This window comes from Procambarus clarkii, chromosome 43 (assembly GCF_040958095.1).
Source record: "Procambarus clarkii isolate CNS0578487 chromosome 43, FALCON_Pclarkii_2.0, whole genome shotgun sequence".
In the NCBI taxonomy this organism is placed as follows: domain Eukaryota; kingdom Metazoa; phylum Arthropoda; class Malacostraca; order Decapoda; family Cambaridae; genus Procambarus; species Procambarus clarkii.
Genome location: NC_091192.1, coordinates 15,552,338 through 15,566,304, shown reverse-complemented (window position 1 = coordinate 15,566,304; position 13,967 = coordinate 15,552,338). Strand labels below are relative to the sequence as shown.

At 52.3% G+C, this 13,967-nt stretch overlaps 3 protein-coding genes across 8 annotated transcripts in view; 1 reads left to right on the top strand and 2 right to left on the bottom strand.

Moving 5' to 3' along the window:
• The window catches only part of LOC123755786 (uncharacterized), an 85,409-nt gene that overhangs the window by 59,110 nt on the left and 12,332 nt on the right, over positions 1–13,967 (bottom strand). The window contains exon 1 of one of the 6 annotated variants that reach the window (XM_069300065.1): positions 9,596–10,100. The exons of the other annotated variants lie outside the window; for them this stretch is intronic. The gene's annotated coding sequence lies outside the window, so the exon portion shown is untranslated. Of the gene's footprint in view, positions 1–9,595; positions 10,101–13,967 lie in introns of those variants that run through there. 6 annotated transcript variants of the gene reach the window in all.
• LOC138373651 (uncharacterized) lies at positions 3,153–4,817 on the bottom strand. The gene has a single exon (XM_069339992.1). It carries the CDS (start codon positions 4,815–4,817, stop codon positions 3,153–3,155), a length of 1,665 nt encoding a protein of 554 aa, XP_069196093.1.
• Positions 11,574–12,098, top strand: LOC138373650 (uncharacterized). Its single transcript, XM_069339991.1, has one exon. It carries the CDS (start codon positions 11,574–11,576, stop codon positions 12,096–12,098), a length of 525 nt encoding a protein of 174 aa, XP_069196092.1.

The window sequence follows — 13,967 nt, the reverse complement described above, 5'->3', positions numbered from 1 at the left end:
GACACCTCACGTGACCTTGAGTGCTGTGCGTGTCAAGGCTTATCATTTACCTGGTATGATTGCTTTAATAGATCCTGTACGTCCTTCACTCTCAACCCGGGTTGGACACGTTTCTTTCCACCAGATGCCTCTGTTTACTCACCATTAAAATAGGTACCCGGGAGGAGTTAGGCAACTGTTGTGGGTACCATCCTGGGGGAAGACTACTACGAGAGACGTGGCAGCATAAAGAGAGGCTTCGAGTCGCCAACGACGGCAATGTTTCCTTGGTGAGAGAAGGTAAGAGGTCGAGGGTTGGTGGTGCTCTTCTTGCTGGACCCTTAACGTGGTCTAGGTCATCTCATCTCCCCACTGCCATGTTTCCCACCTGTATGGCTCATTTGTCTTCATGACTGGACAAAATGGTGACAAGACTGAACGGTGAGAGTGACCAGGTTGTGGCAGCGTCCCTTAACTTGACACACACACACACACACACACACACACACACACACACACACACACACACACACACACACACACACACACACACACACACACACTTGGACAGAAGAAAGTGAGTCTCAAGGCAATGTACACTAACATAGATGGAATTACAAATAAAACAGATGAACTTGGAGAATGGGTACTTGAAGAAAACCCAGACATAATAGCACTCACAGAAACAAAGCTAACGAAAACCATAACAAATGCAGTGTTTCCACAGGACTACTGTGTTGTGAGGAAACAGAGAGAAGGAAGAGGTGGTGGTGGTGGTGTAGCTCTGCTGGTAAGAAAAGGCTGGGATTTTGGGGAAATGGTTTTTCAGGGTTGTGAGGGTTTCAGTGACTGAATAACAGGTACAATAGCAACTGGAGGACAAAAAATTACAGTCGTAGTCACATATAACCCACACCAAATGACAGAAGACCCAGACAGGAATATGATAGAAACAACATGGCCACCATTAACATAATAGAGAGAACAGCGTCTCTCGCTAGTAGGCATGGATCTGGACTACTAATCATGGGGGATTTCAACCATGGGAAATTGATTAGGAGAACATAGACCCACATGGAGGACCAGATACATGGCGAGCTAAGCTGCTGGACGCGATAACAAGAAACTTTCTAGGCCAGCATATCAAGGGACCGACAAGAATGAGAGGAGAAGATGAACCAGCCTTGCTTGATCTGATATTTACCCTAAATGAGTCGGATATAAGGGAAGTTAAGATGGAAGCACTCTTGGGAATGAGTGATCACAGTGTATTGAATTTTGAGTATCTGGTAGAGCTAGGAATTATCTCCCCCGAAAAAGAACTAGAAAACAAAAGGCTGGCACACCGAAAGGGGAATTATGAGGGGATGAGAAGTTTCCTAAGGGATATACCTTGAGACACAGACCTCAGAGATAAGTCGGTACAGGGTATGATGGACTATGTCACCCAAAAGTGTCAGGAAGCAGTAAACAGGTTCATCCCGGCCCAAAGGAAAAAATCCGAGAAGCAAAAGAAGAATCCATGGTATAATTGGGCATGTATGGAAGCAAAGGAGCTGAACAAAAGGGCATAGAGGAACTTCCGAAATAACAGAACACGAGAAAGTAGAGAAAGATACCAGAGAACCAGGAATGAGTATGTTAGTGTGAGAAGGAAAGCGGAGAAAAATTATGAAAATGATTGCTGGAGAGACAGGCAGGTGTAGCTGGTAAGGTGCTCCAGTGGATAAGGGAGTACCTGAGCAATAGGAAGCAAAGAATTACAGTGAGGGGAGAGACCTAAGATTGGCGTGAAGTCACCAGTGGAGTCCCACAGGGCTCTGTACTCGGTCCTATCCTGTTTCTGATATACGTAAACGATCTCCCGGAGGGTATAGCTAGACTCATTCCTCTCAATGTTTGCTGACGATGCCAAAATTATGAAAAGGATTTACAGGAGGACTGCTTGAGGCTTCAAGAAGACCTAGACAAACTAAAGGAATGGTCGAACGAATGGTTGTTAGAGTTTAACCCAAGCAAATGTAATGTAATGAAGATAGGTGTAGGGAGCAGGAGGCCAGTTACAAGGTATCATTTGGGAGATGAGATACTTCAAGAGTCAGAGAGAGAGAAAAAGAACTGGGGGTTGATATCACGCCAGGACTGTCCCCTGAAGCCCATATCAAGAGGATAACATCAGCAACATATGCCAGGTTGGTTAACATAAGAACTGCCTTTAGACACTTGTGCAAGGAATCATTCAGAACTTTGTATACCACATATGTCAGACCAATCCTGGAGTATGCAACCCCAGCATGGAGTCCATATCTAGTCAAGCATAAGACCAAACTGGAAAAAGTTCAAAGGTTTGCCACCAGACTAGTACCCGGGCTGAGAGGTATAAGCTACGAGGAGAGACTACGGGAATTAAACCTCACGTCGCTAGAAGACAGAAGAGTTAGGGGGGATATGATCACCACGTACAAGATTCTCAAGGGAATTGATAGGGTAGACAAAGACAGGCTATTTAACACAAGGGGCACACGCACTAGGGGACACAGGTGGAAATTGAGTGCCCAAATGAGCCACAGAGATATTAGAAAGAACTTTTTTAGTGTCAGAGTGGTTGACAAATGGAATGCATTAGGCAGTGATGTGGTGGAGGCTGACTCCATACACAGTTTCAAGTGTAGATATGATAGAGCCCAATAGGCTCAGCTCAGGAACTTGAACACCTGTTGATTGACGATTGAGAGGCGGGACCAAAGAGCCAGAGCTCAACCACTGTAAGCATAACTAGGTGAGTACAATCATCAGGCTTTTGCCTCATACATAAACACATTATATTAGTATTGCTTATAGTTCAGTAGTGCAGAGGCTGGATTGTTGTGGCAATAGTTCACCACACACCACACCACTCTGGCCAGCACCACACCACACCTCACACACCACACCACTCTGGCCAGCACCACACCACACCTCACACCACTCTGGCCAGCACCACACCACACACCACACCACTCTGGCCAGCACCACACCACACCTCACACACCACACCACTCTGGCCACACCTCACACCACTCTGGCCAGCACCACACCACACCACACAGTACTGTGACACAGTCCGCCACGCCAGCGTCATAGTGAACATCTCCGGCTCCAGTGTACACAGTCTTCTCCAGCAGTCATAAGTTTCACTGTAATAAGCTCGATACTCTTGTAACTGTACACGTGTTGACGCCGTTTGGAACTGTCACAAGTGTACACATTATAGTGTGGGATATAGAGCCCTCCAGGGTGGTGCCACGTGGGTATAGAGCTCCAGCACGGGAGCCACGTGGGTATAGAGCTCCAGGACGGGAGCCACGTGGGTATAGAGCTCCAGCACGGGAGCCACGTGGATATAGAGCTCCAGGGTGGTGCCACGTGGGTATAGAGCTCCAGCACGGGAGCCACGTGGATATAGAGCTCCAGGGTGGTGCCACGTGGGTATAGAGCTCCAGCACGGGAGCCACGTGGGTATAGAGCTCCAGCACGGGAGCCACGTGGGTATAGAGCTCCAGGACGGGAGCCACGTGGGTATAGAGCTCCAGCACGGGAGCCACGTGGGTATAGAGCTCCAGCACGGGAGCCACGTGGGTATAGAGCTCCAGCACGGGAGCCACGTGGGTATAGAGCTCCAGCACGGGAGCCACGTGGGTATAGAGCTCCAGCACGGGTGCCACGTGGGTATAGAGCTCCAGCACGGGAGCCACGTGGGTATAGAGCTCCAGCACGGGAGCCACGTGGGTATAGAGCTCCAGGACGGGAGCCACGTGGGTATAGAGCTCCAGCACGGGAGCCACGTGGGTATAGAGCTCCAGGACGGGAGCCACGTGGGTATAGAGCTCCAGCACGGGAGCCACGTGGGTATAGAGCTCCAGGACGGGAGCCACGTGGGTATAGAGCTCCAGGACGGGAGCCACGTGGGTATAGAGCTCCAGCACGGGAGCCACGTGGGTATAGAGCTCCAGGACGGGAGCCACGTGGGTATAGAGCTCCAGGACGGGAGCCACGTGGGTATAGAGCTCCAGGACGGGAGCCACGTGGGTATAGAGCTCCAGGACGGGAGCCACGTGGGTATAGAGCTCCAGGACGGGAGCCACGTGGGTATAGAGCTCCAGGACGGGAGCCACGTGGGTATAGAGCTCCAGGACGGGAGCCACGTGGGTATAGAGCTCCAGGACGGGAGCCACGTGGGTATAGAGCTCCAGGACGGGAGCCACGTGGGTATAGAGCTCCAGGACGGGAGCCACGTGGGTATAGAGCTCCAGGACGGGAGCCACGTGGGTATAGAGCTCCAGGACGGGAGCCACGTGGGTATAGAGCTCCAGGACGGGAGCCACGTGGGTATAGAGCTCCAGGACGGGAGCCACGTGGGTATAGAGCTCCAGGACGGGAGCCACGTGGGTATAGAGCTCCAGGACGGGAGCCACGTGGGTATAGAGCTCCAGGACGGGAGCCACGTGGGTATAGAGCTCCAGCACGGGAGCCACGTGGGTATAGAGCTCCAGCACGGGAGCCACGTGGGTATAGAGCTCCAGGACGGGAGCCACGTGGGTATAGAGCTCCAGGACGGGAGCCACGTGGGTATAGAGCCCTCCAGGGTGGTGCCACGTGGGTATAGAGCTCCAGGACGGGAGCCACGTGGGTATAGACCTCCAGGACGGGAGCCACGTGGGTATAGAGCTCCAGGACGGGAGCCACGTGGGTATAGAGCTCCAGGACGGGAGCCACGTGGGTATAGAGCTCCAGGACGGGAGCCACGTGGGTATAGAGCTCCAGGACGGGAGCCACGTGGATATAGAGCTCCAGGACATTTTTTACGGAATGACAAATGGAGAGTGAAACTTCCCCACCACTGTTGCGAGGTATCCCTCACCACTGTTGCGAGGTATCCCTCACCACTGTTGCGAGGTATCCCTCACCACTGTTGTGAGGTATCCCTCACCACTGTTGTGAGGTATCCCTCACCACTGTTGCGAGGTATCCCTCACCACTGTTGCGAGGTATCCCTCACCACTGTTGCGAGGTATCCCTCACCACTGTTGTGAGGTATCCCTCACCACTGTTGTGAGGTATCCCTCACCACTGTTGCGAGGTATCCCTCACCACTGTTGCGAGGTATCCCTCACCACTGTTGCGAGGTATCCCTCACCACTGTTGCGAGGTATCCCTCACCACTGTTGCGAGGTATCCCTCACCACTGTTGCGAGGTATCCCTCACCACTGTTGTGAGGTATCCCTCACCACTGTTGTGAGGTATCCCTCACCACTGTTGTGAGGTATCCCTCACCACTGTTGTGAGGTATCCCTCACCACTGTTGTGAGGTATCCCTCACCACTGTTGTGAGGTATCCCTCACCACTGTTGTGAGGTATCCCTCACCACTGTTGTGAGGTATCCCTCACCACTGTTGTGAGGTATCCCTCACCACTGTTGTGAGGTATCCCTCACCACTGTTGTGAGGTATCCCTCACCACTGTTGTGAGGTATCCCTCACCACTGTTGTGAGGTATCCCTCACCACTGTTGTGAGGTATCCCTCACCACTGTTGTGAGGTATCCCTCACCACTGTTGTGAGGTATCCCTCACCACTGATCCGGAAGAGAAGTTCCGGATCAGCCGGGCTGTGGTGGGTACGTGGCCCTGCGGGCCGCTCCAAGCAACAGCCTGGTGGACCAAACTCTCACAAGTCGAGCCTGGCCTCGGGCCGGGCTTGGGGAGTAGAAGAACTCCCAGAACCCCATCAACCAGGTATCAACCAGGTAAACCACTGTTGTGAGGTATCCCTCACCACTGTTGTGAGGTATCCCTCACCACTGTTGTGAGGTATCCCTCACCACTGTTGTGAGGTATCCCTCACCACTGTTGTGAGGTATCCCTCACCACTGTTGTGAGGTATCCCTCACCACTGTTGTGAGGTATCCCTCACCACTGTTGTGAGGTATCCCTCACCACTGTTGTGAGGTATCCCTCACCACTGTTGTGAGGTATCCCTCACCACTGTTGTGAGGTATCCCTCACCACTGTTGTGAGGTATCCCTCACCACTGTTGTGAGGTATCCCTCACCACTGTTGTGAGGTATCCCTCACCACTGTTGTGAGGTATCCCTCACCACTGTTGTGAGGTATCCCTCACCACTGTTGTGAGGTATCCCTCACCACTGTTGTGAGGTATCCCTCACCACTGTTGTGAGGTATCCCTCACCACTGTTGTGAGGTATCCCTCACCACTGTTGTGAGGTATCCCTCACCACTGTTGTGAGGTATCCCTCACCACTGTTGTGAGGTATCCCTCACCACTGTTGTGAGGTATCCCTCACCACTGTTGTGAGGTATCCCTCACCACTGTTGTGAGGTATCCCTCACCACTGTTGTGAGGTATCCCTCACCACTGTTGTGAGGTATCCCTCACCACTGTTGTGAGGTATCCCTCACCATTGTTGTGAGGTATCCCTCACCACTGTTGTGAGGTATCCCTCACCACTGTTGTGAGGTATCCCTCACCACTGTTGTGAGGTATCCCTCACCACTGTTGTGAGGTATCCCTCACCATTGTTGTGAGGTATCCCTCACCACTGTTGTGAGGTATCCCTCACCATTGTTGTGAGGTATCCCTCACCATTGTTGTGAGGTATCCCTCACCACTGTTGTGAGGTATCCCTCACCACTGTTGTGAGGTATCCCTCACCACTGTTGTGAGGTATCCCTGCCCGCCGTGACAGAGAGAGCAGCTAGAGAACTTTCACCAGCCGAGATGTTCTAGTGAGTGCACACAGTGAAAGTTCTCACTATAATGGTCTTATATTACGGGTAAAAGTTCAGGAGCCATGAAGGGCAGCCTCAGTAGTGTGTGGCACAGGTGACCACACCCACATGCCATCACAGCTCCCCCACACAACATTTACACTACGATTACCAACCCTCCACACCAGGACGTATGGCATTATCATGGCACGAGTTTACCTCCCTCCTCTGAGAGGCTGTCACTGTCTCGCCTCTTCACTACTCCCGTACACTTGTCGACGATTTACACGGTATTTACAGAATCATTTTGACTGTGTAAATTACATTTTCTTCAGTGAGTGCCGGACCAACCGGGCTGTGGTGGGTATGTGGTCCTGCGGGCCGCTCCAAGCAACAGCCTGGTGGACCAAACTCTCACAAGTCAAGCCTGGCCTCGGGCCGGGCTTGAGGAGTAGAACTCCAGAACCCCATCAACCAGGTATCCAAGCCTCTGTCTACCATTATCGTACAATCCAAGCCTCTGTCTACTCTAAGTTTATTGAAACCAGGAACACATCAGCAAGCTTGATCTATATTTCAGAAGACACAGTATAAAGGAGACATGTTAACGTCATATAAAATCCTCTGGGTAATTGATAAGTTGGATAAAGAGGCTATGTTCAGTGTAAACATTGTAGAACACGGGGGGAGAGACACTGTAATCATTCCAGCTCTGCCTTCCATCATGTTAACAAGAGTTAACAAAATCCAACTCTTAGCATCAGGCAAAATGAAACTGTAAAAAGGAACTATACAGAGTTAATTTTTTAATTTCCTTCTCAAGTGAAGAAATGTGTAAGGAAAAGAGTCAAGATTGATATCATTAATCTCACCTTTTTCCCTCACATTCAATAATATATGCCTACAGGAAAGACTTAAGGAAGATCAATTAGGTAAGTACACTTGGGTAAGTAGGCTTAGGTAAGTACACTTGGGTAAGTAGACTTAGGTAAGTACACTTGGGTAATAAGAGAAGGTGAAGGTTGTGAGGATGGCTCAAGGGCAAGATGGCCGCCAGTCGTGATTGTCTTTACAAGGCCGCCACCAGTGTCACCCCCACCCGGGCTGGCTACATGGGAGGGGGAGGGGGAGTGAGGGAGGGAGGGGGGGGGAGAGGGAGAGGGAGAGGGAGAGGGAGAGGGGGGGAGAGAGAGAGAGAGAGAGAGAGAGAGAGAGAGAGAGAGAGAGAGAGAGAGAGAGAGAGAGAGAGAGAGAGAGAGAGAGAGAGAGAGAGAGAGAGAGAGAGAGAGGGGGGGGGGGGGAGGCAGAGGGACAGGGAGAGAGACGGAGGGAGAGGAGAGAGAGAGAGACGGGGGGGGGGGGGAGACTGAGAAAAGAGCGATCAGATAAATTAAGAGATGGAGACACTTTCCACCACCCCCAACGCATCCACAGGGGCCTGACAGCTGAGTGGACAACGCTTCATATTCGTAGTCCTGTGGACCGGGGTTCGATTCCCGGCGCCGGCTTAAACAGATGGGTACCGTTTCTTTCACCCTGATGCTCCCGTTACCTAACAGTAAATAGGTACCTGGGAGTTAGACAGGTGGTACAGGCTGCTTCCTGGGGACGTGAGACAAAAAAAGGCCTAGTGGAGGACTGGGCCGCGGGGACACTAAGCCCCGAAATCATCTCAAGATAACCTCCCCTTCCCCCTTACCCTCAGTAGTCACAGATCACCTGCCCTGAGATAACTCCCAGCCTCCCTTAACGACACAACACCTCACACATATGGCACTACGGGCTCACCATAGCCCGTGCTACTTGGAACTTGCTCCAGGTAGCGAATCTTTAACAACAACAACAACAACCTCACACATCTTAAGTGTATTCTCCTCAAGTCTTCTTCCCCCCCCCCCATTATACCGCTAAATAATTTGTTATCTTCATTATTCAACCCGTTCTCGCACTTGCTTATAGTCAATATCGTGCTTATGAATAAGTGCATATGTGATATATTAATTTATTGTGAATGTGGTTTTACTTTGAAAAGCTGAATAGAAAACCACAACCTAACCTAACCTTCTTAGTATGTTATTACAATTAGTGCTGAACCTATACCTATATTGATATTACAGTTTTATAAAAATAGTAAAACAGAACTAAAATATTTAAGTAAATTGTAAAGTAACTCAGGATATTGTCAAATTTTGTATAAAATCTGTATTGTTTAATAAAACAGAGAAAAAGTTAGAAATATGGCTTGGAATATCACATATGCACTTATTTATAAGCGAAATAGTGACCATAAGCAATAAGTCATATATGTGCTGTGTTGTGCGAGAGCAGGTTGCAACCAACCCAACCCGTCCTCGAAATGCACCAACACTTGTCCCTTTGTATGCAGTCTTATATATACAATTATTATTATTATTATTATTATTATTATTATTATTATTATTGAGAAAATGATTGGGAGCCATGAGGAGGATTCGAACTCGCTCACTTAGGAGCACCAAGTGAGCGAGGTTCGAATCCTCCCCACGGCTCCTACTCACCTTCGCACTGATCCATCACTGTTAATGTGGTTTTATTGTGCATTATTACTATTATTTCTCCCCTGCTGCTGTTGTTGTTGTTGTTTAAGATTCGCTACTTGGAACAAAAAGTTCCAAGTAGCACGGGCTATGGTGAGCCCGTAGTCCCTGCTGCTAGACGGTGTACAGTGAGGTCCCGGCCGCCGCCACCACAACACTACCCAGTCCTCACACTACACCTGTTTAGCACTGACAATTTGCCACACCTTTGTGAGCGACCATTTGTGACTCAATTTGTGATTACGTGTTTATAAGTAACAATTTGGCAATACCTATTTTTGAACGTTCACTTGAGAGGTTGTAGTGGAGCGTTCACTTGAGAGGTTGTAGTGGAGCGTTCACTTGTGAGGTTGTAGAGGAACGTTCACTTGTGAGGTTGTAGAGGAACGTTCACTTGTGAGGGTGTAGAGGAACGTTCACTTGTGAGGGTGCAGAGGAACGTTCACTTGTGAGGGTGCAGAGGAACGTTCACTTGTGAGTGTGCAGAGGAACGTTCACTTGAGAGGGTGTAGAGGAACGTTCACTTGAGAGGGTGCAGAGGAACGTTCACTTGAGAGGGTGCAGAGGAACGTTCACTTGAGAGGGTGCAGAGGAACGTTCACTTGAGAGGGTGCAGAGGAACGTTCACTTGAGAGGGTGCAGAGGAACGTTCACTTGTGAGGGTGCAGAGGAACGTTCACTCATGTTTACAGTGAACGATGCTCGTGCATCACGATGCTGCCTCACCAAACAAGTGCAGCCGTTCAACATAGAACAAGCAAGCCAGAACAAACACACTACATCAAGCACACAGTGACCGTTGGCTCTATTTACCTTCGCAAGTTCACTATTAGCCAATCACAGCTCGCCTTAGATTCCATCAGCCAATGGTGTTCAAGCTTTCATAATACCAGCCAATCATTGTTCGCTCTTCGTTGTATCAGCCAATGGTATTGAAGCTTTCATAATACCAGCCAATCGTTGTTTACCTCGCATCAGCAATTGATATATTTGAGCTCAGAGTGGCAATTTCTCCGTGAGTTTACACGTGGGTTGAGGAGATTTCAATGCCACTGGAAGGTGTGATCCTGGCTAAACTTGACATCTGTATCGTCGACATTAATAGTATTTAATTGAAAAGGTGAATGGACAGAGTGCCGGGACCATCGATAACCTTCGGGGGTTATCGATGGTCGCTTCAATAATCTAATACCTTATTAACTTTCACACCTTGGAGCGAACACACCTTTGAGCGAACACACTTTCTGAGCAAACACACTTTCGAGCGGACATACTTTCTGAGCAAACACACTTTCGAGCGAACATACTTTCGAGCGAACACACTTTCGAGCGGACAGACTTTCGAGCGAACACACTTTCGAGCGAACACACTTTCTGAGCAAACACACTTTCAAGCAAACATACTTTCTGAGCGAACACACTTTCGAGCGAACACACTTTCTGAGCAAACACACTTTCGAGCGAACATACTTTCGAGCGAACACACTTTCGAGCGGACAGACTTTTGAGCGAACACACTTTCGAGCGAACACACTTTTGAGCAAACATACTTTTCGAGCGGACACACTTTCAAGCGAACACACTTTCGAGTGACCACACTTTCGAGTGACCACACTTTCGAGTGACCACACTTTCGAGCTAACACACTTTCGAGCGAACACACTTTTCGAGCAGACACACTTTCGAGCAAACACACTTTTGAGCAAACATACTTTTCGAGCGGACACACTTTCAAGCGAACACACTTTCGAGCAAACACACTTTTGAGCAAACATACTTTCTGAGCGAACACACTTTCGAGCAAACACACTTTTGAGCAAACATACTTTGAGCGAACACACTGTCGAGTGAACACACTTTCGAGCGAACATACTTTCTGAGCGAATACACTTTTGAGTGAACACACTTTCGAGCGAACATACTTTCCGAGCGAACACACTTTTGAGTGAACACACTTTCGAGCGAACATACTTTTGAGCAAACATACTTTTCGAGCAGACACACTTTCGAGCAAACACACTTTTGAGCGAACACACTTTCCAGCGAACACACTTTCGAGCGAAAGCAAGGTATTTAAGCTGCAATATAGACAGTTAATGTATCAGGCACAACCCACTCTGCCATCCTGTGTGGGGGTGCACAGACGTCAATAGAAGCAGCTGTGACACCCATGGTGGCCGTGACACCCATGGTGGCCGTGTGGTTCACCCATGGTGGCCGTGACACCCATAGTGGCCGTGTGGTTCACCCATGGTGGCCGTGACACCCATGGTGGCCGTGACACCCATGGTGGCTGTGACACCCATGGTGGCCGTGTGGTTCACCCATGGTGGCTGTGACACCCATGGTGGCCGTGACACCCATGGTGGCCGTGACACCCATGGTGGCCGTGACACCCATGGTGGCCGTGACACCCATGGTGGCCGTGACACCCATGGTGGCCGTGACACCCATGGTGGCCGTGACACCCATATTGGCCGTGACACCCATGGTGGCCGTGGCACCCATGGTGGCCGTGACACCCATGGTGGCCGTGACACCCATGGTGGCCGTGACACCCATGGTGGCCGTGACACCCATGGTGGCCGTGACACCCATGGTGGCCGTGACACCCATGGTGGCCGTGACACCCATGGTGGCCGTGACACCCATGGTGGCCGTGACACCCATGGTGGCCGTGACACCCATGGTGGCCGTGACACCCATGGTGGCCGTGACACCCATGGTGGCCGTGACACCCATGGTGGCCGTGTGGTTCACCCATGGTGGCTGTGACACCCATGGTGGCCGTGACACCCATGGTGGCCGTGTGGTTCACCCATGGTGGCCGTGACACCCATGGTGGCCGTGACACCCATGGTGGCCGTGACACCCATGGTGGCCGTGACACCCATGGTGGCCGTGACACCCATGGTGGCCGTGACACCCATGGTAGCCGTGACACCCATGGTGGCCGTGACACCCATGGTGGCCGTGACACCCATGGTGGCCGTGACACCCATGGTGGCCGTGACACCCATGGTGCCCGTGTGGTTCACCCATGGTGGCTGTGAAACCCATGGTGGCCGTGACACCCATGGTGGCCGTGACACCCATGGTGGCCGTGACACCCATGGTGGCCGTGACACCCATGGTGGCCGTGACACCCATGGTGGCCGTGACACCCATGGTGGCCGTGTGGTTCACCCATGGTGGCTGTGACACCCATGGTGGCCGTGACACCCATGGTGGCCGTGACACCCATGGTGGCCGTGACACCCATGGTGGCCGTGACACCCATAGTGGCCGTGTGGTTCACCCATGGTGGCTGTGACACCCATGGTGGCCGTGACACCCATGGTGGCCGTGACACCCATGGTGGCCGTGACACCCATGGGTGGCCGTGACACCCATGGTGGCCGTGTGGGTTACACCCATAGGTGGCCGTGTGGGTGTCACCCATGGTGGCCTGTGACACCCATGGTGGCCGTGACACCCATGGTGGCCGTGACAACCCATGGTGGCCGTGACACCCCATGGTGTGCCGTGTGTACACCCATGGTGGCCGTGACACCCATGGTGGCCGTGACACCCATGGTGGCCGTTGACCCCATGGTGGCCGTGACACCCATGGTGGCCGTGACACCCATGGTGCCGTGACACCCATGGTGGCCGTGACACCCATGGGTGGCCGTGACACCCATGGTGGCCGTGACACCCATGGTGGCCGTGACACCCATGGTGGCCGTGACACCCATGGTGGCCGGACACCCATGGTGGCCGTGACACCCATTGTGGCCGTGACACCCATGGTGGCCGTGACACCCATGGTGGCCGTGACACCCATGGTGGCCGTGACACCCATGGTGGCCGTGACACCCATGGTGGCCGTGGACACCCATGGTGGCCGTGTGGTTCACCCATGTGGCCGTGACACCCATGGTGGCCGTGACACCCATGGTGGCCGTGACACCATGGTGGCCCATGGTGGCCGTACACCCATGGTGGCCGTGTGGTTCACCCATGGTGGCCGTGACACCCATGGTGGCCGTGACACCCATGGTGGCCGTGACACCCATGGTGGCCGTGACACCCATGGTGGCCGTGACACCCATGGTGGCCCGTGACACCCATGGTGGCCGTGACACCCATGGTGGCCGTGACACCCATGGTGGCCGTGACACCCATGGTGCGTGACACCCCATGGTGGCCGTGACACCCATGGTGGCCGTGACACCCATGGTGGCCGTGGACACCATGGTGGCCGTGACACCCATGGTGGCCGTGACACCCCATGGTGGCCGTGACACCCATGGTGGCCGTGTGGTTCACCCATGGTGGCCGTGACACCCATGGTGGCCGTGACAACCCATGGTGGCCGTGACACCCATGGTGGCCGTGACACCCATGGTGGCCGTGACACCCATGGTGGCCGTGTGGTTTCACCCATGGTGGCCGTGACACCCATGGTGGCCGTGACACCCATGGTGGCCGTGACACCATGGTGGCCGTGACACCCATGGTGGCCGTGACACCCATGGTGGCCGTTGTACACCCATGGTGGCCGTGACAACCCATGGTGGCCGTGACACCCATGGTGGCCGTGACACCCATGGTGGCCGTGTGGTTCACCCATGGGCTGTGACACCATGGTGGCCGTGACAC